This window comes from Muntiacus reevesi, unplaced genomic scaffold (genome assembly GCF_963930625.1).
Source record: "Muntiacus reevesi unplaced genomic scaffold, mMunRee1.1 SCAFFOLD_248, whole genome shotgun sequence".
NCBI lineage: Eukaryota > Metazoa > Chordata > Mammalia > Artiodactyla > Cervidae > Muntiacus > Muntiacus reevesi.
Genome location: NW_027077953.1, coordinates 1 through 26,147, shown reverse-complemented (window position 1 = coordinate 26,147; position 26,147 = coordinate 1). Strand labels below are relative to the sequence as shown.

General features: G+C 48.4%; 1 protein-coding gene and 1 pseudogene across 1 annotated transcript; both read left to right on the top strand.

Annotated features, from left to right (window-relative positions):
- Positions 1–871: 871 nt before the first annotated feature.
- LOC136155272 (retinol dehydrogenase 16-like) lies at positions 872–8,373 on the top strand (annotated as a pseudogene).
- Positions 8,374–8,624: 251 nt separating this feature from the next.
- Positions 8,625–17,194, top strand: SDR9C7 (short chain dehydrogenase/reductase family 9C member 7). Its single transcript, XM_065917102.1, has 4 exons — positions 8,625–8,925; positions 12,306–12,564; positions 13,178–13,341; positions 16,977–17,194. Exons 1-4 carry the CDS (start codon positions 8,625–8,627, stop codon positions 17,192–17,194), a joined length of 942 nt encoding a protein of 313 aa, XP_065773174.1.
- Positions 17,195–26,147: the final 8,953 nt, after the last annotated feature.

Sequence of the window (26,147 nt, the reverse complement as noted above, 5' to 3'; positions counted from 1 at the left end):
GGCAGGGCCGGAACCCTTCCCTGGGGCACGCAGCCTCTGTCTCACAGGAAACTCCCTGCAGTCTTCCCTCTGTCCCCTCCCACAGAGCCACCACCCTCCATCCTCTGCCACCTGCCAGGTCCCCCAGCCCAGTCCCCTTCCCCCAGCCTCCAATGGAGTCACTTCTGGAGCCCGGTCTTCTGTCTTCTGCTAACGCTTACTGAGCACCTACTATGTGCAGGGCAGGAATTCCCCTGAGGTCCCCGTGCTTCCAGAGACCCTGACTGTGTGTCCTCCTCTCATGATGGTCTGAGTATGGACTGAGTGGAGAAGGCATTTGTACAAAGTCATACAGGTTTCTTGACTGAGTGCAACTGAAGTGGGAGGTATCTCCCAGTCCTCTTAGTTCACCTTCCTGAATATAAAAATGAGGTTATAGAGACTTTGGGGGATGTTATGCCATTGAACAGTAGGTTTTAATATTTCATACCTTAAAAAAGCATTGACTTTGGATTTCCCTGGTGTTCCAGTGGTTAAGAATCTGCCTTGCAATGCAGGGGATGCAAGTTCAATCCCTGGTTGGGGAACTAAGATCCCACATGCTGTGGAACAACTAAGCCTGGGGGCCACAGCTGCTGAAGGCCACGAGGCAGATCTGCAGGTCCACGTTCCCACTGAAAGAGCTCACACAGCGCAACGGAGATCCTGCACGCTGCAGCTAAGACCTGCCGTAGCCAAATAAATAAATAAATACTTTTTTTAAAGATGCATTGACTTATTGGATCATTTGGAATGTAACAGAAACAAACATTTACTGAGTGGAGTTGACATAAGCACAGACAGTTTGAACTGTAAAATCTAGATCAGAAGGGACTCCAGTATGAACAGGAGGATGTCTGAGTCCTCCACGGCAGACAGTGCTGGAACTCTAGTTCAACTGGAGCCTTTAGAGTCTGTCCCCTGCAAAGCCTTGTGGCTGCACCTGGCGGTCCTCGTGGGCCTCTTCTACCTCCTCCGCTGGTACCGGGAGAGGCAAGTGGTGAGCCACCTCCGGGACAAGTTCGTCTTCATCACGGGCTGTGACTCAGGCTTCGGGAACCTGCTGGCCAGGCAGCTGGACCTGCGAGGCTGGAGGGTCTTGGCTGCGTGTCTGACGGAGCAGGGGGCCGAGCAGCTGAGGAGCCAGACGTCAGGCAGGCTGCAGACAGTGATCCTGGACGTCACCAAGACTGAGAGCATGACTGTGGCCACCGAGTGGGTGAAGGAGCGTGTGGGGAACAGAGATACCATCCAGATTTCGTTGTGTTCGTTCATTTACTGGGAAGATCCCCAAGGTGTTTTGATTTTCAAAGCCTTGATACTGCCTAGGAATTGGTGCAGGTGTTTCAAAGCTCATCTCCAGATGCGCGATGCAGGCCCGTTCTCTAAATTCTCCCATCTGGGGTTTTCAAGTGTGTCTTTCCCAAGCAGCTTGCAGAAAGTGATTATTCATAGTTTTGTGGGGGTTTTTTTGCATCTCTTTTTTCATTCATTTCCTTTTCTCTTCTCTAGTTTCCCCTTCATTTCTGTTTCTTACCATCCCTCTCTCCCAGTCCCTGTCTCTCTCCTCTGATATTTGGTGGCATCACTCTATTTTCCCAAACTCTGTCTGTGACCTTAGTAAAGGGGCTTATTGCCTACGGATGCAGAAAAAATGAGTAGGACAACCCCTGCCTTCCAAGAGCTCAGAGAATATGCAACCCCTGGCAGCCCTGCAGCCGCCACACCCTCTTTCCCTCTGCTGAAGGCTCTTGCCTTCTCCCTCCCGGCACAATGTTGCTGACTCAGCTAAACATCCCAGCTGGACGGTGACTTGGCACCACGGCCACGTCCTCTCTCCGGGCCCAGCACCCTGTTGCCGTCCTGCCCTCACTCTTCCCAGGACCCTGAGGTCTGGGGAATTCGCACACCCAGCGCGCCCAATGCGTGGCTGACCAAACAGGGCTTTGCGTAGTTGCTAGAGGCGAACGTGCTGGGGGTGATCGAGGTGACCCTGAGCCGGCTGCCCCCGGTGCGGAAGGCAAGGGGCCACGTGGTCAACGCCTCCAGAGTCATGGACCTGTTAAGCCTCTTGGCTGGAGGCTCCTCCACGTTCAAGAACAGCATGGAGGCCTTCTCAGAGTCCCTCAGGTATTGGCTTGGCACGGAGCCCCTCCCTTGTTCCCCACTTCCGTGCCTCTGGGTGGGGGCCAACTTTTACAGGGGTTTCCTTTCTTCACGGACCTTCCAAACCCTCTCTCTTGCTCTGTGTAGGCCTCATTGAGAAGCACCTTTCTAAGTTTTGGGTATCAGAATGGGCTCCAGGACTACAGAGTTTGCTTCAACCACTCGCCACCTTTGATGTGGGCCCACACTCAGAGAGTATCTGAGGCAGAACTGGAATCTGGATTACTTGGCTGCGGAGCCCATGTCCATAACCCCTGCCATATTCAGCTTCAGGGAGCCTGCCGGGGTCCAGCCTCGGCAGGATCCAGGGGGTACCCTCAGGATGAACGGCGTCGGCAAAAGAGAGAAGACACGTGAGACTAGCCTTCATAGGGCCAAGTCTGAGAGAGAGAGAGAGAGAGAGAGAGAGAGAGAGAGAGAGAATGACCAGACGGGGGTGCTTGCAGGGACTGGCAGAGTCTGGCAATGCTTTATTCTTTACCGTGGCTTTTATACCCTAAATTAGCACATTTCTAAGGGGAAGACAGTTTAACCTTACACCATCTTGTCCCTCAGGAAACCAGGGTGTTTATAGTAACTTCTTTGCGAGTGTCTTATACATTATCTTTTGGCCTCGGGGCCTATTGACATTTTATGACCTAGGTGAATGCAAAGCTGTTTTCCGTAATCTATTCTTTAATGAACACAAAGGTCAGTCCTTTTGCGGAAGTTATCAGTTAAATTTGTCTAAAAGGTTTACCACACAAAGACTCTGCAGCTCTGGTAAGGCAGCCCCTGTTTAGCATTCCTGGTTAAAATTAACAGGTTTAAACTCTTATTTTTCTAAATCTTTAACTATAACCACTTTTAGAATAATATTTTTATGTTCTCTAATAGGGCTTCCTCATCCACGAAGGGCTCTGTGTCTATTAGGGCCTTTAAGTGATCAGGTTCTTTATGCTGTTTTATGATTAGGGTATTACAAACAATCATGCATATTAGTACCAAGGGCATAAACGCATTTGCCAAACAAACTAAAATACAGCAAAGGAGTTTAAATTAAAACACTCCTTTCACCCTGGATAATCTCATAAAATACCACCACCTGGGAAACTTATTGATTAAAGTTCTAAATTGATCCTTATTAGGAAAGAGATCAAGGAAGGCCTTCTGCTTGTGTCACAGAAATTAGGGAGTAGTCTATTGAAGAAAGACAGATATCATCTTTAAGGTGAGCACCGGGGGCAGCTTTTCGGAATACCTGAAAACCTGATCCGCCTTGCCCGTCAGGCCTTCTCCTCATGACCTTGTCATGGGTGGGATCTCGTGTGCTGGCTCCCGGCAGGAGCCTTCGAAGGGGGGCATGGAACACTTAACGCGAATCAACAGATACTTCTTGGGCACTTCTGTGAGCCTCTGTTTTTGGTTCAAGATTTGGCTCTGTGCCTAAAGTGTCTGACCGCTGAGAAAGGATAAAGAGATACAGTAATGCCATTATCATCTTTTTTTGCTGCTTGTGACTAAGTTAGCAAAGGTAGGTAGCCTTGGTAGCCAGTGAAATGAGGTGAGGGTTCAGGAGATAAGGGCCTGAACTGAGGACTGAAGAAGTGAACTTGAGACACTGGCAACCGGGCAAAGTAGGGCAGGAAGGCTTCAGGATGTGGGAGTGGTGTCAGCCTACGCCCAGCTCAATGAGTGACTGTGGGCAGCCTAAGCTGTGGGGTCCACCAAGGGGCAGGTGGGCATGGGTGGGCTTGTAGAAAGATGTAGGCCCTGGAAAGTCTGGAGACCATCTTTCTGATGGCAATGGGACCCCACAGAAGAGATTTAATCAGGGGAGTTAAAATAGCCAAATCAGCCTCTAGAGCAAGGCGTAGTTTTGAATGTGGGGGAGCCGAGACCACAGGCAGGGAGGTGCTCCTTAGGGGACAGTTACAATAACCCAGCTGACAGATGGCCAGGTCGTTGACTAGAGCAGGAGAGGAGGGAGAGGGAGCTGAGGAGTATGGAGGAGGTGATACCGGCAAACTCTGATAATTGAATACATGTGCAGAGAGCAGGAGGAGATTGCTTATAGGTGGTGTCTTGCATCACTGTTGGTAGGATTTAGAATTGATAAGGGACTTCCCTGGTGGCTCAGCCCATAAAGAATCCACCTGTAATGCAGGAGACCCAGGTTCAATCCCTTGGTCAGGAAGATCCCCTGGAGAAGAGAATGGCAACCCATTCCAGTATTCTTGCCTGGAGAATCCCATGGACAGAGGAGCCTGGTGGGCTACAGTCCACGGAATCGCAAAGGGTCAGACACGACTGAGCAACTAACACACACACAGAGTTGATAAGACCCTATAAGTAAACTATTTCACAAATAATTCAAGCTCTATACAAAAACAGTGCCATCATCATCAATTTTCTCTCCCCGACTGCTATACTTCACAACTCCTCAAACTTTCAAGCTTATCCCACTCCACTCTGACCTGAGACTCTATTGTTTTCTGTTTGTTCCCTGAGGTTCTGAATGCCTTGCCTCTCTGCCTGAGTATCCCGAGTAATGAGCCTGAGTAATCCCGAGGTTCTGGATGGGGGCTTCCAGGAGGCATGGGTTCGGGCAATTCCACAGGCCAAAGAACCCTGTGGGGAGCCATTCCCGGCACCAGGTGTGTGAGCTGTGGACCTTGGAGTGAGAAGGAAACCCTTGTCTGGAAGCCTGGGTCCATCATCAGCACCACCTCTGGTCTTAGGTCCATCCTCCAGGCCCGGAGTCATCCACACAGTGAGGACATTAGCTCTGTCCTCAGGGTCCCACGTGGTCAGCTTGTGACAGAAGGAAAGGATTCAGGCTTGGTAGACCTGGGGACCACTGTCTCATCTGAATCCCTTGTTGTCTGGGGAAGAGACTGAATCTAGGGAGGACAGAGACTTGTGGACTCAAGACAAACTGACATTAGAGCAGCTGGTTTTCATGTGCTTAGATTTCAGTGTTTATTGTTGTCTAGTAGCCAAGTTGTGTCCAACTCTTTGTGACTCCATGGACTGTAGCCCTCCAGACTCCTCTGCCCATGGGATTTTCCAGGCAAGAATACTGGAGTGGGTTGCCATTTCCTCCTCCAGGGGATCTTCTCCACCCAGGGATGGAACCCAAGTCTTGTGCATTGGCAGGCAGATTCTTTACCAGTGAGTCACCAAAGAAGCCCATGCTAGTGTTCATAGAAATATCCAATTTATGTATTGGATATTCTCAGAAATGGAACCAGAGGTTGCTTAGTGTAGAACAGTTATTCCTGGGGAAAGAGTCTGGGTGCTTCTTGGGGAATTTGAAAGATTAATTTGGGGCATGGATTTACAGGGGAGGGGAGGGCAGGAATTCTTAGAAATTTTCTCCCTGTGTTAGAACCGTGAGTTGGAATGGAGGGATGTGGAAACTTTCCATATATATACATATACATATATATATACAGATACAGAAATTTTCTCATCCTGAACAGACATCAAAATATTTGGGAAAAATGCAAACTGAATCTCTGTGCTTGGTCATGAACTGCATGGACACACCCTGACTGCCCGCCACCCACACACCTGATACTCACCTAACTGGGATGCCAAGCTCGTCTACTTCCCATGAGCTACCTGCCCTCCTTCCTGACGGGTGCATGGTCTATCGGAGCTCCCCAAGAGCCAGGGCCCTATCAAGTCAAGACTGGGGGCCACGGTGGTCTAGTTGGGGTGCTGTGTGAGGGATGATGCTTCAAGAGGAAGGAAAGAAAGTGGAAGGAGGGAGCTTTCCACTTCTAAGGTCATCCTCCTCCTCATCTCTGCCCCAGCTTCTCCTGAGGCTCTGGGATATTGGGAAGGAAGGACAAAGTTTTGTGGCTGAGGAACAGGGGTCCAATAGCACACATCTGTGCCCTGTTTCTTGGGCAGCATCTCAAAGCTCTGAGCCTCACGGCCCTCTTGCCACCCTGAGGAATCTTCACCTCTGGGAAGGGGCTCAGCCCCACGTGCTCTGTCTCTGGTCACCTCCTCAGGGCGTGCCTTGGTTTCCCCGTCCAATGGGGTAGAAATGGCTTGGAGGAGGTAAAGGGTCCTGTCTCCACTGAAAATACCTGTGGGCGGGAGCCAAGGACGCACAGGGCACCCAGCAGCCTCATGTGCCAGCGGAGGAGGCGGGCCGGTCATCAGAGGGCGCAGCACTCTCATCCTGGGAGAAGAGCCCTCTGTGTTGCCCTGCAGCCCCCAGCCTCCCACTGCACAGCCTGCCTTTCTGATGTTGGAAGTTTGAGTCCAGGGAAGCGCTGTGTGTGCTGGCAATCAGCAGGCAGGCCTGTGAGATGGTAGGTCAGGCCCAAGCCTGTGCTGGGGCAGTTCCAACTCATTCTTTTTCAGATTGAGAGACAATCCCCTGGATTTCCCCATCTGGGGCTGTCTTAAGAACTGGGACATTCCTGGGCCTGCTCAGCCCTTGAGTGACATTGACTGACTTCTCTGAGTCAAAACTTCCTTGTTCACTCACCAAGGAGGCAGACACAATTCTGAGATGCCGCCCACATCAACTGTAGGCGGTGCCTTGGGGTGAGTAGGAAGGAAGTGAGGTTTGCCTCCACCTCCCATCTCCCATCTGCATATCCTACAGGCTTTGGGTCTGCTCCCCAGGACTGGGTCCATGAACTGACACCACCCCCCACCAAATGCCAGCACCCTTGGTATAGAGTGCCCAAACTCCCTGCGATTTCCCAAGATGACACCTGCTTTATCTGAGTCTAGAGCTAACTAACCTTGGTAGAGAGTGCAGCATACCAGCGTCCTTGTCCTTCGCTCTAGGGGACTTCGTGGCTTCATTTCTATGTCAGACCCTCTAGACAGGCAAGGTGTAGGCAGTTGGTCCTGGGTCCTTCAGGCTGGTCACCAGGATGGTCCTGCAGAAAGATGACCCTAGAGGTTTGTCTAGAGAACCAGTACAGACCCCAGCATCATCCTGTCCCCATATTTTTGCAATCCTGGGTGTGGGATGACTAACACCTCTGTCTCATTTCCTTGCTTCCTTTGCTTTACTTGCTTCTCTTCTACCTCTATGTGAGTTTTTTGCCCCATGGCCGTGAATCTAAGAGTTTCCCAAGTCCCTGACCTGCGTCCTCAGTTTTTCCTATGTCATCCCCTCTCAGAGCCAAGGACCCGGCCCCAGGTCCTTCCTATAGCTGCCCAGGGTACCCCTCCTCATCTGGTTGACCCTCAGTCTCAATCATGCTTCTCCCAGAGCTCTCTATCCTCCTCCCTCCCCTCCCTGTGCCCCAAGCATCTCCTCCTGACTTTTCTTGCCACCTGTGGCTGGACCTGTTATCAGCCTCATGCCCTAGAATCATTTGGCTCCTGGCCTCCCTTCCCTCTGCACTTTCCATTAAGCACTGTGTCAGCTGACTTTATAGTCCTTTGCTTCCACTTTATAGTCCCTTGCTTCCCCTGACATCACCTTCCCTCCCTTCAGGATCCTCAACTCAGCCTGCCAGGTGCCTGGACCTGGGGGTAGAAGAAAATGCCCACTGGGGGCCCTGCCTGGGGAGGCTGATGTGTCCTCGGTCCTTGAAGCCCTCTGCTTGCCCAGTTGCTGGGGGCGGGGTGGTGGTGCTGGGATCGCTTGGAGTGAAGTGGGGACTCCTCATTGGTGACTCAAGCATCATCTCCCAAAGGTCCAGGCCCTGAGCCCCTCAGGAGTTTCTGCTTTCTGGGAGCTCGGGGTCTCACATAACCAGTTTCCCTTAAGGAGGGCCTGCTGCCTCTGACCTGGAGACGATGGAGGCGCATCCACCCTGGAGCAGACCCTTTATTTCTCATCCTCTCTCATCAGGGGAGACTCACTTAAGAACAGAGAATTCCAAAGAGCTGATACACCGGAGCTCATTTCCCTTGGGGTTTGAAGGACACAAAACCAGTTCTGTTTGTTTTGCGTTAACAGATTCGTCCTCATCTTTCCACTCAAAATAACAATTACATTTTTTTACGTGCCTGCATTCATAGCAAATGATTCTGATCCCTGGGCTGGAGGTGGGGGGTTTCCAGGATGGGTCTTCTGGGCTTGGTCCTCCTGGCTCCTTCCCCTGCTCAGGCCACCCAGGTGAGCCACCTTTTAGCACCAGCATCACCACCGCGGCTTGTCCCACCCCTGGCACCTTCGCCCATTCGGGCTGGAGGAGAGAGGCGGCCACCAGGGCTGTCTGAAGTAACAAAGCTTCAGGTTGAACTTGAATTTCTTGCCTCTGGCTAATTGGTGTGGTGCTGCATCCACCTATACAAATTACAGAGTGGCTCAGGCAGGGGCTGTGCATCTGTTGCTGGCAGCCGAAGGGAGGAGAGCCCTTCTCAGCAGGCTCCAGCAGGCTGTGGCTCAGAGGGCACGCCTCTCCTGCTGTCCCCTGACCCCGATTCTTCTTGGCCACCCCCTCTCATCGCCGACCCCCCCCATACACACCATGGCAGCTATCTCGGACCTCTCCTTTATGTACCGCTGGTTCAAGAACTGCAATCTGGTCCGCAACCTCTCAGACAAGTACGTCTTCATCACAGGCTGTGACTCGGGCTTCGGGAACCTCCTGGCCAGGCAGCTGGTTGATCGGGGCATGCGGGTGCTGGCTGCTTGCTTCACTGAGGAAGGGGCCCAGAAGCTTCAGCAAGACACCTCCTATCGGCTGCAGACCACCCTACTGGACGTCACCAAGACGGAGAGCATCAAAGCGGCAGCCCAGTGGGTGAGGGACCAAGTGGGTGAACAAGGTGGGACAAACTGCATTCTTTGGTTTTCTCAGTGTATCCTTCTTTTTCTCTCTGTCTGCCACAGGCATCTGACAGCTATCAGGGACCCTGTCCAGGTAGGATGGGAGAGAAAGGGGCTGAGGCTGTAGCTTAGTGGGATTGGAAACTGCTGCGTGCTTTGGACTGTCCACAAGCATGCACGCTAAGTCGCTTCAGCAGTGCCTGCTTCTTTGAGACTCTATGGGCTGTAGCCCTGTAGATAGGCTCCTCTGTCCGTGGGATTCTCCAGACAAGAATACTGGAGTGGGTTGCTCTGCCCCTCTCCAGGGGATCTTCCCTGTAGACTCGAGCATCAAACCCACATCTCTTGTGTCTTCTGCATCAGCAGGGGGTTCTCTACCACTAGTGCCACCGGAGAAGCGCGCTGCACTGGCCACAGGAAGAAACGATTTTTCAAGGAAGTCTCCTCTCCCAGAAACTCAGGGATGGCAGGGTTTGGTGGGTAGCTGCACTAGAAGATCAGGGAGGGAACATGTGTTCCGAATGTCCAAACCTTTAAATGTCTCACTGGGACTTCGGTTGTTCCAATCATCAGCTCCTGTAGAAACGTCAGCACGTATCTTGCTGGGATCAGGCTGGAGGGAGGGAAGAGGGGACATGAGGTTGGTCTCCCTGAGTCGGGCATTTGTTCTCCTTGACTATATTGGGCGAGATTGCAGGGTGAGGAGCAAGACCTGTCCTCTTTCTCATATCCCGATGGATACTGGGTTGACCTGAGGGTAAGTATCTATGTCAGGAGGGCTGTTCTTATTGGGAAAGGAGTCTGTGGGCTACAGCTGGATAGGACCAGCCCAGGGAGTTTTCCAAACACAAGACGTGGGTGTAGGAATGGGAGGAAAGTGTGGCCCAGTTGTAGAAGCAGCAGTCTGGGGGAAGTCCTGCCTCCTAAGGGAACTAAAGTGGGGACTGTGCACAGGAGTCAGAGCTGAGAACTCGGGCCCAGGATGGGCAGACAGTGACTCTTGCTTGATTTCCCTCTTTGTCATTTACCACTATTCAGTACTCAATGTTTTATTTAATTTTCTTACTTATCTATTTCTCCTGCTCGAATAAAACTTCTGGGGTTGGCGTGTATGTGTGTGTGTGGGGGGGTGGGGTGGTGAGTGTTGTTCCTTTTATTTACTATATATCCTAAGTACTTACTTGTGTCTGGCATCTAGTAAGGTGCTCAGTAGATATTTGTGAAAAGAACTAAGTAACGAATAATTCAGCAAGAGTGAGTTCCTTTCTTCCACAGGCTGCCTCCCCCCAGCGCCCTATATTCAACTTTGAGCCCGTTGTGTTAATGATTCACCAGGTAATACTAGTTTCCTGTGGTTTCTCAGGAAACTCAGTGGTAAGAATCTGCCTGCAATGCAGAGATGCAGAGGGTTTGATCTCTGGGTCAGGAAGATCCCCTGGAGAAAGAAATGGCACCCCACTCCAGTATTCCTGCTGGGATAATCCCAAGGTCAGAGGAGCCTGGGCTATATAGTTCATGAGGTCACAAAGAGTTGGACATGACCTGAAGTGATTGAGCACACGTAATAAATGCACACAAACTTAGAGGCTTAAGGGAGCACATACTTATTATCTTTTAGTTCTAGAAGTCAGAAGTCCAAAATGGGTCTCCCCAGGCTAAAATCCACGTGTTAACAGAGTTTTAGGGAAGACTGCTTTCGTTGCCTTTTCCAGCTTCGAGAGGCCGCCTGCACAACTTGGCTCATGACCTCTTCATCACTAAGGCCAGCGAGGTCGGGCGCAGTCCCTATCACACTGCCATCCCTCTGGCTCTCTGTCTTCTGGCTCCCTCTTCCATTTAGAAGGACCTTTGTGATTATATTGGGCTCAGTGGGCTAATCCAGAATATATTCCCCATTTTAAGGTCAGTTGAGTTAAATTTCATCTGCGACTTTAATTCTTCTTTCCCATGTAACCCACCTTACACAGCTTCCCGGAATTAGTACAGGGTCTAAGCAGCACTGGGAAACGGGGGGAAGGGGTCCTCATATGCTTTCTTGTTGCCCCTTAGAGTCTCTGGACATGACAAGTTGGCCTGACCCTGAAGTTGTTCACAGAGCTATGAAAAGTTCTCTAGACCTCTTTGCAGAGGGGAAAAAAAAAGTTTAAGGCTGTCCTGGTTTACCAGCAGGCAGAGCTTTTCACCAGAACTGCTCGGGTTTTACAGTCTTTGGGCCCCAGGGGCTCATGTCATTCACTGCAAGGCAAGAGAGTCTCCTCCCGCTGGGAACTTCTGAGTCCTGCCCGTCAGGGGTCTCCTGTGGTCTCTACTTGGAGGAAAGCAGAAAGAGAGGCTGGGGACACAGCTTGTGTGGGGACCTCTGCTCTAGGGGAAGGGGTGAACAGGGTTGGTGTGTACATCCAGACCTGCCCATGTGTGCCTGAGGCTACATAGTCCAAGTCGGGTAGTGAGACAGGGGGAGGGGACGGGAGGGAACCCCAAGCCCCTCCCCAGGTGGAATTTTACTTGGAACCTCAGTATGTAAAACAAATGAAAACTGAGGCTCTCCTGCATCTCCCTTCCTTAACACATTATGGGACTCAGCCTGAAAGCTCTCAGGATTGCAGACCACAGGCTGGAAACGACTGTCCTTATCCAGCCAGCAAAGAACCTGAGGCCCAGGGAAAGGGAGTGATTTCAAGGTTGGAGTTAGAACCAGGACTAGAACTTGAGGCTCTTCAAGTCTGGCCCCTGGAGAGCTAAATGTCTCCGTTTATATTAATACCAACTCATTTAAATATTTCAAAGAGAGCTCTTTTCACATTTTTCCAAAATTATTTAAATGTTTTATATATTTGTTTATAAATCTTACTTCTTTTCTGGTTTGGTTTGTGAACTCCTAGAAAAATAAGACCCTGTTTTGTTCATTTTGTGCCTCTGGCACCTTCCTTGATAACTGACAGATGCATGAAATGAATGAATGTGTGAATGGATGAATGAATGGAGCAATTTCGGTAATGTGTGAAGTAGAATTGGTTTCTTATACTCAGATGAATAGAGAGGGGGAAGTATGATGGGGGAAGGAATTGAAACATTAATTCATTGGTATGAAATGAGATCTCTTTTCCCCTGAGCTAACAGCTTAGATCCTATTCAGCCTAGGTCATAGCTGGTACAGGGCACAGCTAAGCTGGTAGACTGCGTGAATCAGCAAAAGTGCCCTCGAGGTACACGCTCCTCTGGGCTGCTCCCCACCCCACACCCCCAGACTGGCTGTGTGCCTTCTGAACATGCTTAGCCATCCTCAGCAGCCCAGAGCTGGTGGGTAGTGGACCCTGGTGATATTCCAGAGACACTGCTGATTTCTGTCTTGTTCTCTCTCCCTCCGTCTTACCCCCAGGCCTCTGGGCCCTGGTGAACAACGCTGGTGTGGGCCTGCCCAGTGGTCCCAATGAGTGGCTGACCAAGGAGGACTTTGTGAAGGTGATCAACGTGAACCTGGTGGGGCTGATTGAAGTGACCCTCCACATGCTGCCCATGGTCAAGAAAGCCCGGGGTAGGGTTGTCAACATGTCCAGCTGCGGGGGCCGTGTTGCTGTCATCGGTGGAGGCTACTGCGTCTCCAAGTTTGGTGTTGAGGCTTTCTCTGACAGCATCAGGTGACTGGGCCCAAGTGCCAAACCACTCAGGGTGGGAGTTCCGGGGGTTTCACCCCAGGAAAAGAGAGCTGGGTGGGGGCAGTTATGGAGGGAAGATGTTAAAACAGTAGCAAGAAAAAGACTAGCCCACCGGGGGCCTTCGCCAGGGACCTAGGGGAAAAGGGATGAAAAGAGGTGGGGTGGTGACGGGCAGCCTTCCCGTGGACTGCTTTGGGCCTGTGTGAGTAGGAGGGAGAGTCCCCCAAAGAGACAGAGAGGCCTGGAGGCAGACGCACTGTGGGCGACCTTCCAAGGAAAATGCAAGCCTTGTATAGACCCTGAATTCCTTTGCCACCTGGGTGTTGGGGGTGGGGCCGAGTGGGAGGGACCTGGTGGGAGCAAGCCCAGGTTCCTCCGGGCTGGGCTGGCCTAACGTGAATTGCCCAGAGGCAGGCTTGGGAAAGGCCTTATTTGCAAGAAAGCAGCGCTGGGCCTGGGGCAGGGGTGGAGGTCGCACCCCCAGGCTCCTGAACTCCCGGGAGATGAGCTCCTCTGGAGGTGTCAGAGGTGACTCTCCCTGATGACCCTTGGTCGTCGTGGGGTCCCAGACTGAGTGCAGGCTCTTCTTCCCCAGGCGTGAGCTCCGCTACTTCGGGGTGAAAGTCAGCATCATCGAGCCGGGCAACTACCGGACAGCCATTCTGGGCAAGGAGGGCCTGGAGAAGCGCATGCGCAAACTGTGGGAGCGCCTGCCTCCCGAGACCCGCGAGAGCTACGGAGAGGAGTACTTCCGGATCTGTGAGCGCCCCGGAAGGGAAAGGGGTCTTTGAACGGGGTGGAGAGGTCGTGGGAGTCACCGACCCGGTTTCATTTTCCAGCTATTGGGATGGAGGCTCAGAGCGGTTATGAGCCTCCGGTCACACCGCTGGCGGCAGAGCTGGGGGTTTGAGAACTGCTGGGAGTGCCAGAACCATAGCTGCGGGGAGATGGGGTTGTTAGGAGTGATCTCCCCACCTCGGCCTCTCCCCGCGGTGCCCACCACCACCCCCACCCCACCCCACATACCACGCGCCAAACATCCCTATGCTGGTGAATCAGGTGCAGGTGAATCTGTCCTGGCTACAGAAAAGTTATTAAGAGCACAGCTGCTTGGGCCAGATTGCCGGGGTTTGAATCCCGGTTCTGCCACTTCCCAGCTAGAAGATTTGGGGAATGCTACCTAATCACCGTAAGCCTCAATTTTCTCATTTAGCGAATGGAGTTAATGATAGTGCCCACCTCCCAGGGCTTCTGTGAGGACTGGTATCTGTGAAGTATCTCACACGCAGTAAGTGCTTGTTAGGTCAGTAAAGAGAAAAAGCACCCAGTATTTAAAAGGAAGGCACTCTAGGCAGCTCTGTTTCTCCCTGAGCTAAGGGAATCCTGTGAATCTCAGGTCTCTTTGGAGAGTGGAGAGGGGCCCTCATAGCTATTGGTTATTATGGCAAACCAAATAGCCTCCTGGCTTGTGAATTCCAGGATCAGGCCAGGTATCTTGGAATGGTGTGTATCTTGGAATGGGGTGGATGTGTGTGTGCGTACATGCACGCACCCACTCAGTCTTTGCAACCCCATGGGCTGGAGCCGGTCAGACTCCTCTGTTCATGGAATGTTCCAGGCAAGAATCCTGGAGCAGGTCGCCATTTTCTTCTCCAGGGAATCCTAGACCCAAGGACTGAACCCCCATCTCTTGCATTTCCTGCATTGGCAAGCAGATTCTCTACCACTAGCACCATCAGTTCAGTTCAGTCGCTCAGTCGTGTCCGACTCCTTGCGACCCCATGAATCGCAGCAGGCTAGGCCTCCCTACCCATCACTAACTCCCGGAGTCTACTCAAACCCATGTCCATCGAGTCGGTGATGCCATCCAGCCATCTCATCCTCTGTCGTCCCCTTCTCCTCCTGTCCCCAATCCCTCCCTGGATCAGGGTCTTTTCCAATGAGTCAACTCTTCGAATCAGGTGGCCAAAGTATTGGAGTTTCAGCTTCAGCATCAGTCCTTCCAATGAACACCCAGGACTGATCTCCTTTAGGATGGACTGGTTGGATCTCCTTGCAGTCCAAGGGACTCTCAAGAGTCTTCTCCATTAGCCGTACCCAAAATAGAACTGTATTGGAAGTGGCAGCTAGTTGCGGTCTAACGTAGGCACGTTCCTGAGAAGCCGCACACAGAGTCACTGGGACAGGCATGTGAACAGGACACAGTGTTCTGGTCGTCACGGCCTGGATCTGAGCCACAGCCTGTCTTGGTTAGCATGCTTCAGAACAACATAGCCACCTGCCAAGTTTCTTTATCTCGACTCTGGCCGGGAAGCCACCCAAAATTGCACTTTTAGTCCCCTTTCTTCCTGGGGAGGGAAGGGCTGTTGGGTCCATACTAAGTGCCAAAGCCCCATTCTTGCTATTTTATAGACTTGCGTGTGTGCCAGGTTGCTTCAGTCATGTCCAACTCTTTGCAACCCTATGGACCATAGCCTGCCAGGCTCCTCTCTCCATGGGATTCTCCAGGCAAAAGAGTACTGGAGTGGATTGCCATGCCCTCCTGAAGGGGCGCTTCCCAACCCAGGGCTCGACCAGTCTTCCTGACCAGTCTCTATGTCTCCTGCCTTGGCAGGCTGCTTCTTCACTATTAGCACAACCTGGGAAGCCCCTTTATAGACTATTTTGCTTAATTTTCACAATAGCACAAACGTTTCCTGGATGTCTGAATGCAAAGCTCATGTTCTTTCTCACTGTCCAGGAGACTGACAGGGGCTAAAGGGTACCTCTGTCTCCCTTCCAATCTGTGTCAAGCTAGATGCTGAGCGCAAAGCAGGAGCACAGTAAATATTTGAGAGAACAAGGAAAGAATGTGCCATAGGCTATTTCCAGGTCTCAGATAGCTTCTTCCACCCCGCTGCTTCTGTGGGTCCTCCCTTCTTTCAGAACCTGGTTCCAAAGCCATCTCATCCCACCAGCCTGCCTCCCCTGATGACGGCATAGCCTTCCCTGCCTCTGAGGGAGCCTTGACCCTGAGCTTCTTGGATGAGGCCTCTGACACTCACCTGCCTGCCCGGGCCCCCGCTTGTGGTGTCAGACCCATGGATTCCTAGGACATTATCTCACCATAGACCTTCTGGCTTTAAGTCAGCAACTCTTTTGGGGGACCCCATTTGGGCTTACCTCAGATTGTAAAGAATCTGTCTGCAATGCAGACGACCCCATTGTTCCAGTTCAATCCCTGTATTGGGAAGATCCCCTGGAGAAGGGAATCGAAACCCACTCCAGTATTCTTGCCTAGAGAATGGGGTGGCAAAGAGTCAGACACGGCTGAGGGACTTTCACTTTCAAAATGTAGTTTGCCTCTTTTCACTGCAGTTTTTTCCCTAGGAAAGAGAAAGGGAGTTCCTTGGAGTTAGGGTGGGGGGTGAAGGATACTTGAACAACTCTGTTCTGCCCTTATCAACCACCCACCAGTGTCCTGCGTGGAAGTGGTGACTTCTCTGCTTCCTGGACCATGCCCAAAATCAGGACAGCTTTTGCTGTCTCTTTGTTTTCAAGTTCTAAGTACTTATCACAAATCCTGGCTCTCAGGCATCACTTCCTCCTGAGTTCTTGGGGCACTCAGTGAAGTATGAGTCCCACTGAGCTGTTCCTGTCTCATCAGGGGTGAGGGTGAAGATCAGGGCTACATAAGCTCATCATGTCGCTTGTCTCCTGTCTGTACTGTGAGTATGGTGGACTTGGACCATCTCCACATGCACGTGCAGCAGGCTAACAGAATGACCCTCACATTCGTCAGTGCCTTAGCTCATCAGAGCCCCATAATGACCTTATAACCAAAGCAAAGGCAGTGTGACTATTTTTTAATAACATCTCCCCGCCCCCCCGCCCCTCCGTGCAGGCTTTTGTAGAAAATTTGGAAACTCCAGGAAGTATCTAGGAGGATAAAAACCCTTTGGTGACTAGGAATTTCACCAGATGGTTTTCCTTATTTCCTTCCAATTTTTCTGTGCACTTATATTCACCCGTTTTCTATCCTCTTCTTCTCCACTGTCTACCCTGCTAATAGTCATCTTTATTTTCTGGGGCAGGGTATTATCATTCCCATTTTACAAATGATAACAGTTTAAGCTCAAGGTCACACGGCTAAAAAGTGGCAGAACCGGGCATAGTTCTTCTCATTGCTAGTCTAACACAATAGTAGGTATTCAATACATAATTACTGAACTGGGGAAGGGAAATAAGATTATTTATAGTTTGTTTAAGGAACAGCCTGGAGCTTGTGAGACCTGCCTGAAATGTTAGATCTGTAATCTGATGGAAAAGGAGCTTGGATGGAGTTCAGAAGACATGACCTTTAATGAAGAATAATAGAGCCTTTGGTTGTTTTCCCGTCTTGTACCCTCAAACAGATACTGACAACTTAAAGAGCACAATGCAGCTGGCAGAGCCAAGGATCAGCGAAGTCACCAACAGCATGGAGCACGCCATTGTTTCCCGGAGCCCTCGCATCCGTTACAACCCTGGCCTGGATGCCAAACTCCTGTACCTTCCGTTGGCGAAGTTTCCCACCCCTGTGACAGATTTCTTCCTGAGCCGGTACCTTCCAAGGCCAGCAGACAGCGTCTGAGCGGGGGAACCTCAGGGGGTGATCAGTGGAGTGTAGGGGAGGGGGGTGAGAGAAGCCACCATCGGGTCACAAGAAGAGGGGTCAGATGTTCTGGGGGCACTTTGCTTAGCTGACACCCTGCCCGCTGCTGGCAAATCTATGGGTCACTTCTAACAGAAGATGCGTGCCTCTTCTCACTCACTGGGGCCACAGAAGCTTGAGGTGACCGTTGCAGGGTCAAAGAGCTGTAAACACGAGGACGCTCTGGTGGTTAAAACTACACTTTCAATGCAGGGGGTGCAGGTGGGATCCCTGGTCAGGGAGCTAGGATCCCACGTGCCACACAATGTGACCAAAAAGTAAAATTCTTTTAAAAATTACTTAAAGACCTACAGCATGGCTCCAAGAACATCTATTTCCCAGCCAGGATGTGACTTTTCCTGACCCGGAAGAGTCAGGGAAAGGAAAACTAGCTCCTGCTGAACCGTCAGCCTCCCTCAGTCATCACCACCACGGGGAAACTTTGTGGGGTACAGGAGCCCACAGGAACACCCAGCCACGTTCCTCTTGTGTCTCTAAATATGCGTTAGCCTTGTTCACACAGCCCTTTACTTAAAGAATGTATGAGGACAGACACGGAGTGCAAGATTATATCACAAAATTTATCATAGTATTTTCTCTCTCTTTTATGGATTTCTGTATCCATAGGTGGTTGGGGCTCACATAAAATAACATTTATTTATTTAATTACCATGGATTAATTCTTCAACTATTTACTGAGGGCCTCCTACAGACTAACACTGTGTAGGAGCTGGAAGGATTCAGTTCAGTTCAGTTCAGTCGCTCAGTCCTGTCCGACTCTTTGCAACTCCATGAACTACAGCCCACCAGGCCTGCCTGTCCATCACCAGCCTCCCTGTCCATTACCAAGGAAGGATACAAATATGATTAAATCATGATATTGGTTTTTCACTCTTTATTTTGCGGTTTTGTTTTTTCTGTTTTAGCATAGCATCTAGTAGCAGAGACAGGACAACAGTAGATGAAACAGAAATCAGTAAGTCAAATCTTTGGAGCTGTGAGGAACCCCTAAGTGAAAGTCACTCAGTTGTGTCCAACTCTTTGTGACCCCATGGACTAGTCAGTCCATGGAATTCTCTAGGCCAGAATACTGGAGTAGGTTGCCTTTCCCTTCTCCTGTGGAACTTGGACTATTCCAACCCAGGGATCGAACCCAGGTCTCCCACATTGCAGGCAGATTCTTTACCAACTGAGCCATAAGGGAAGCCCAAGGAAACTGGAGTGGGTAGCTGATCCCTTCTCTAGCAGATCTTCCCAACCCAGGAATTGAATCAGTGTCTCCTGCATTGCAGATGGGGAACCCAGGTCTCCCACATTGCAGGCAGATTCTTTACCATCTGAGCCACAAGGGAAGCCCAAGGATACTGGAGTGGGTAGCTGATCCCTTCTCCAGTGGATCTTCCCAACCCAAGAATCGAACCAAGGTCTCCTGCACTGCAAGCAGATTCTTTACTAAGTAATATACCAGGGAAGCCCCAAGGGACCCTCAGTTCAGTCGCTTAGTCATGTCCAACTCTTTGTGACCCCATGAACTGCAGCACGCCAGATCTCCCTGACCATCACCAACTCCTGGAGTTTACTCAGACTCCTGTCCATTGAGTCAGTGATGCCATCCAACCATCTCATCCTCTGTCATCCCCTGCTCCTCCTGCCTTCAATCTTTCCCAGCATCGGGGTCTTTTCAAATGAGTCATTTCTTTGCATCAGGTGGCCAAAGTATTGGAGTTTCAGCTTCAGCATCACTCCTTCCCATGAATATTCAGGACTGATTTCCTTTAGGATGGACTGGTTGGATCTCCTTGCTGTCCAAGGGACTCTCAAGAGTCTTCTCCAGTGCTCGCTTCAGCAGCACATATACTCAAGAGTCTTCTCCAGCACCACAGTTCAAAAGCATCAATTCTTCTGCACTTAGCTTTCTTTATAGTCCAACTCTCACATCCATACATGATCACTGGAAAAACCATAGCTTTGATTGGATGGACCTTTCTTGGCAAAGTAATGTCTCTGCTCTTTAACATACTGTCTAGGTTGGTCATAACTTTTCTTCCAAGGAGCAAGCATCTTTTAATTTCATGGCTTTTAATTTCATGCAGTCACCATCTGCAGTGATTTTGGAGCCCAGAAAAATAAAGTCAGCCACTGTTTCCACTGTTTACCATCTATTTGCCATGAAGTGATGAGACCAGATGCCATGATTTTAGTTTTCTGAATGTTGAGTTTTAGCCAACTTTTTCACTCTCCTCTTACACTTTCAGCAAGAGGCTCTTTAGTTCTTCTTCCCTTTCTGCCATAAGGGTGATGTTACCTGCATATCTGAGGTTAGTGATATCTCTCCCGGCAATCTTGATTCCAGCTTGTGCTTCATTCAGCCCAGCATTTCTCATGATGTACTCTGCATATAAGTTAAATAAGCAGGGTGACAATTTACAGCTTTGACATACTCCTTTTCCGATTTGGAAACAGTCTTGTTCCATGTCCAGTTCTAACTGTTGCTTCCTGACCTGCATACACATTTCTTAGGAGGCAGGTAAGGTGGTCTGGTATTCCCATCTCTTTCAGAATATTCCAGTTTGTTGTGATCCACAGAGTCAAAGGCTTTGGCATAGTCAATAAAGCAGAAATAGATGTTTTTCTGAAACTCTTGCTTTTTCGATGATCCAGCAGATGTTGGCAATTTGATTTCTGGTTCCTCTGCCTTTTCTAAATCCAGCTTGAACATCTGGAAGTTCACAGTTCATGTACTGTTGAAGCCTGGCTTGGAGAATTTTGAGCATTACTTTACTAGCGTGTGAGATGAGTGCAATTGTGCGGTAGTTTGAGCATTCTTTGGCATTGCCTTTCTTTGGGATTGGAATGAAAACTGACCTTTTCCAGTCTTGTGACCACTGCTGAGTTTTCCAAATTTGCTGGCATATTGAGTGCAACACTTTCACAGCATCGTCTTTAAGAATTTGAAATAGCTCAACTGGAATTCCATCACCTCCACTAACTTTGTTCATAGTGATGCTTCCTAAGGCCCCCTTGACTTTGCATTCCAGGATGTCTGACTCTAAGTGAGTGATAACACCATTGTGATTATCTGGGTCGTGAAGATCTTTTTTTGTATACTTCTTATGTGTATTGTTGCCACCTCTTCTTAATATCTTCTGCTTCTGTTAGGCCCATACCATTTCTGTCCTTTATTGGGTCCACATTTGCTTGAAATGTTCCCTTGGTATCTCTAATTTTCTTGAAGAGATCTCTAGTCTTTCCCATTCTATTATTTTCCTCTATTTCTTTGCATTGATTGCTGAGGAAGGCTTTCTTATCTCTCCTGGCTATTCTTTGGAAGTCTGCATTCAAATAGGTATATCTTTCCTTTTCTCCTTTGCCTTTCACTTCTCTTCTTTTCACAGCTGTTTGTAAGGCCTCCTCAGACAACCATTTTGCCTTTCTTTTTCTTGGGGATGGTCTTGATTCCTGCCTCCTGAACAATGTCACAAAACTCCATCCATAGTTCTTCAGGCACTCTGTCTGTCAGATCTCATCCCTTGAATCTCTTTGTCACTTCCACTGTATAATCATAAGGAATTTGATTTAGATCATTCTTGAATGGTCTAGTGGTTTTCCCTACTTTCTTCAATTTAAGTCTGAATTTGGCAATAATGAGTTCATGATCTGAGCCACAGTCAGCTCCCAGTCTTGTTTTTTTGCTGACTGTATAGAGCTTCTCCATCTTTGGCTGCAAAAATATAATCAATCTGATTTTGGTATTGACCATCTAGTGATGTCTAGATAGAATCTGTCTTGTGTTGTTGGAAGAGGGTGTTTGCTATGACCAGTGCGTTTTCTTAGCAAAATTCTATTAGCCTTTGCCCTTCTTCATTCTGTAGTCTAAGGCCAAATTTGCCTGTTACCCCAGATATTTCTTGACTTCCTACTTTTGTATTCCAGCCCCCTATGATGAAAAGGACATCTTTTGGGGGTGTTAGTTTTAGAAGGTCTTGTAGGTCTTCACAGTACCATTCAACTTCAGATTCTTCAGCATTACTGGTCGAGGCATAGACTTGGATGACTGTGACATTGAATGGTTTACCTTGGAAGCAAACAGAGATCATTCCATCGTTTTTGAGATTGTATCCAAGTACTGCATTTTGGACTCTTGTTGGTTATGATGGCTATTCCATTTCTTCTAAGGGATTCTTACCCACAGTAGTGAAAGGTTGATGCTGAACCACGAAAGACGCTGTGATTCTTGGCCTCCATAGGAGAAGAATTCAATCCAGGGCCAGAGATGAGGCTTGACCTCTCAGAGCTTTTGTGTAATAGAGTTTTATTAGAGTATAAAAGGGATAGAGAAAGCTTCTGACAGAGACATCGGAAGGGGGCAGAAAGAGTGCCCCTCACTAGTGTTAGCAATGGGGTTATATACTTTTTAATTACTTTATTACAGTGAATCAAAGAATGTCTGGAGGTTGCAAAGACCTCACCAGACCCACTCCCACGATTTACATTGTAGGGTAACAGGATCAGCCAGGAGGTTTAATCCAGAGACTGTCCTCAGGCAGGATGCATTATGGCTATATAATCCTGAGGAATGCAGAGGGGAAAACGTTTGTCCTTTCTTCCTCCTTGAGAATTCCAGACCCCTCTCTCCTTGGTGACTCCCAGACTTCTTATCAACCTGCCTAGGAATTGACTCTCTCAGTAGTAGATACAATGGTCATCTGAGTTAAATTCACCCATTCCAGTCCATCTTAGTTTGCTGATTCCTAAAATGTCGATGTTCACTCTTGCCATCTCCTGTTTGACCACTTCCATTTTGCCTTGATTCATGGACCTAACGTTCCAGGTTCCTATGCAATATTGCTCTTTACAGCATCTGACTTTACTTCCATCACCCTTCACATCCACAACTTGGTATTGTCTTTGCTTTGGCTGCATCCCTTCATTCTTTCTGGAGTTATTTCTCCACTGATCTCCAGTAGCATATTGGGCACCTCCCGACCTGGGGAGTTCATCTTTCAGTGTCCTATCTTTTTGCCTTTTCATACTGTTCATGGGGTTCTCAAGGCAAGAATACTGAAGTGGTTTGCCATTCCCTTCTCCAGTGGACCACGTTTTGTCAGACCTCTCCACCATGACCTGTCCGTCTTGGGTGGCCCTACATGGCATGGCTCATAGTTCCATTGAGTTAGACGAGGCTGTGGTTCATGTGATCAGGTTGGTTAGTTTTCTTTGGCTGTGGTTTTCAGTCTGTCTGTGCTCTGATGGAGAAGGATAAGAAGCTTATGGAAGCTTCCTCATGGGAGAGACTGACTGAAGGGGAAACGGTCTTGTTTTGATTGGCAGGGCCATGCTCAGTAAATCTTTAATTCAATTTTCTGTTGATGGGGCTGTGTTCCCTCCCTGTTATTTGACCTGAGGCCAGACTATGGTGGAGGTAATGAAGATGTCTGGTGTGCTGCAGCCCATCCATGGAGTCACAAAGAGTTGGACAAGACTGAGCAACTGAACTGAAGTGAATGAAGATAACGGCGACCTCCTTCAAAAGGTCCCAGGCAGGCACTGCTCCACATTGCCCCCAACCCTGCCGCAGGCCGCCGCTGACCCACGCCTCTGCTGGGGACTCCTGGACACTCATGGGCAAGTCGGGGAACCCTAGAAGTAATCTAACTCAGTAGTTTTCCAACTTCTCTGTATATCATAGTCATCTGGTTAATTAAACTACAGGTTTCTGGGGCTCGGTGTTAAAAAATCTGATTCATTAGGCTTAAAGTTGGGCCTAGGAATCCGTATTCTTAACAAGGACCTAGATGATTCTGATACTTCTGGGTACTTGAAACTGCTGATATCCACAGGAGTAACTAATGCTCAGAGGAGGAAATGACTTACAAGGGACCCCTCCACCATAGTAGCCTTAACAGAACTCAGTTGTTCAGATCCCTAGACTAGAAGTTTAGTTGTAGAAGAATAAATTTCTGAAATTTGCAACAATGTCATATGAGTCATGAAACTCAATTATTATTTTTTAAAAAGCCTTAAACTCTTGAGCCATATGAAGTTCTGTTGAAAACACTTGATCTTGAGAAATGATCATGTAATAAAGTCAAATGTGAATTTTATTTAATTAAAAAATCTTTAGCCTGTGTCTCTTCAATATCCAGCTGAACTTGAAAATAACTAAATATAACTTAATTACATCTGCAGAAGACCCTGTTTCCAAATAAGGTAACACTCACAACTTCTAAAGATTAGAATGAGGACATTTTTCAGAGCACCAGCACACAGCCCACTAAGTCTGTTAATTTGCATCACTTCTATTCCTGGCGCCAAATTCTGTATCAAGTAGGACGCATTGAGCATCAAGTAACAGAAAAGTCAACCCGCATTGGTTTAAACAACAAAGAAAGAGAGCAGGACCCCGCAGCTATTAACTGCGTCATCTTACTACTTTGCTTTGCCATCCACAGTGTAGTCGTTATGCATGCTAAGTTGCTTCAGTCGCGTCAGACCCTTTGCAACCCCACGGACTGTAGCCCGCCATGCTCCTCTATCCATGGGATTCTCCAGGCAAGAATACTGGAGTGGGTTGCCATTCCCTTCTCCAGAGGGTCTTCCCGATTCTCCTGTGTCTCCTGCATTGCAAGTGGATTCTTTATCGCTGAGCCATTGGGGAAGCCCTGTAGTCATTCTCCCAAATCCAATTACCTTTATTGTCATGGCATTACTGCCAATGGGAACTCATCCACAACTTTTAAGAGAAGCAAGAGCCTATCTTTCCATGACACTAAAGATCGAGGGAGTATCTTTCCAGAGCCCTCACCAGTGCGTTCCTTGGATCTTAGTGACCCAAAAGAGACCCAGATGGGTCAGATTTGTGCATCTGTGGGCCCGCACTGACAAGGGCCTAACTTGCTACAAATCGTTTAGATTATTCATGAGACAGAATGGGAAAGTTTATCACAGTGCCTATCACCTTGGAAAATTCAAACCTCAGACTTCATGCTATTGAGAGGGTTAAATCTAGGTCAAAAATAAATTTTCTTGTTGAAGACTCAAAAATTTATGAGGGGGATTGGCCATATTACCTATAGCTAGGTAATACTTTGAGATATTAATTTATAGATTTTCATTGCTCCTTGGTTTCTCATTTCCCCCTTCCCAACTCAAGTAAGGAGCCAATTTGGTACATCTTTACCTAGGGTGAAATATTTAATGGAATAAAACAATTACATTTCTTGTACTTTCTCCAGATTGAGTTTCCCTCAACCTTAAAATTGCAGAACTTAGAGAAAGAAGCAACAGGAAATGCATCTTGTGGGTGAGAAACGAAATATTCTTGCCATATCAATAAACAAGGATGTCACAGTCATCACTGATTTTTGGCTTTCCAAATGTGAATTTCTGAGCCCTAAGGGCAACCATGAAGGAAACTAATACCTTCGATCCAGCAGCCATCAGGCTGCCAAACTCTCAACTTTCAGGTTGAGACTATTTAAATTCAACAACAGCTTATACCATGCCTCAGAGAAGCAGAGCCTTTTCTCTAAGACTAGAAGATTCACTCTGGTGAATTCTGATGTGGAAAGAAGTGAGGTTTGAAGCTTCCAGAGCAGGAGGGACCAGGGTTCACTTTCTGGAAGTATGATGGAGAGGTGGCAAGACTCGAGTCCCAGCTGCATTGTATTTAGGCCTGTGAGACTCTGGGTGACCTCACTGTTGACTTAAAATAATGCACAACATAAGCATTGCAAGTTAAATTTTATTTGGGGCAAAATGAGACTACAGTCCAGGAGCCAGCACCCCAGATAACTCCAAGAAACTGCTCCAAAGAGACACAATAGATTCATTCTGAGGCTACATAGTTTTAAAGAAGATCAATTTTGCTACCATTGAAGAATGAGAATTTTAATGCCAAACTTAAAACTGTAGCAAAATGTTATTTTTTGAATTTCTTACAGAAGAACAGGAGGAGTAGGATTTTTTTTTTTTTGTACATGTTTGTTTAAATAGTCAGGGACAAGTTTCAACCAGGAGATGAATATTAACTGCAACTATATATTTTCAGAGGCAGAACTGAAACGCCACATAGGAAACATTTCAGAGGGCTTTGTAGGTAAGGAGAGAAATGCCAGTTCTTCCAAGGTTGCCAGGAAAAAAAGATCTGAATTTCCTTCTGCCAAAGAGGAGGAGGAGGAGAAAAACTACCCTGGGTCTCTCATCTTTTCCACTGGTATCTGAGAGGCCAGTGATGGGTAAGCCACCTCCAAGACAACTATGATTCAATTGTGACAGGTTGAGAGAACTAATTCTTAGGTAGGTTGATAAGGCGTCTAGGGCCTTCAAGGAGGAAGGGATCTGGGGCTCTCGAGGAGATAGGGGTCTGGAGTTCTCGAGAGGCAAAAAGGACACACTTTCCCTACATTCCTTAGTTCTAGTCACAGAAAATGTTCTTTTCTTTAGCCCAGAGTGATGATTACACACGCACAAAAACTCAGTTTTAAAGTCTGTAATATGGAGAAGGAAATGGTAACCCACTCAGTATTATTGCCTGGGAAATTCCTAGGAAAGAGAAGAATGGCAGGTTACTGTCCACGACACGACTGAGCGACTAACACACACACACAGTTTTGCATTTAACTGAGGCATATTTGGTTAAAAGGAGAGCATCTAAGATACTTGCTTCAATTAAGGTAAATTTTGTACACAAAATTTGTGTGGGATTTCTTATGGGATTATACTTTACTAAGATCTCCATGAAAACCAATGTTTGGGTTTTTTGTTTGTTTGTTTGTTTTTTCTGTAATAAATCATTCCTGTGATCCCAAACAGTAGGGTTTGTTTGGTTGAATTCATTCCCTCAGAAATGGAAACCTCATATCAAAACTACCAGTTTCCATTGGACCGTGGT

Coding starts and splice junctions, on each gene's coding strand:
- SDR9C7 (XM_065917102.1), top strand. CDS start 8,625: ATGGCAGCTATCTCGGACCTCTCCTTTATGTACCGCTGGTTCAAGAAC. Junction 8,926..12,305: donor GGACCAAGTGGGTGAACAAG/GTGGGACAAACT, acceptor TCTTACCCCCAG/GCCTCTGGGCCCTGGTGAAC. Junction 12,565..13,177: donor GCTTTCTCTGACAGCATCAG/GTGACTGGGCCC, acceptor CTTCTTCCCCAG/GCGTGAGCTCCGCTACTTCG.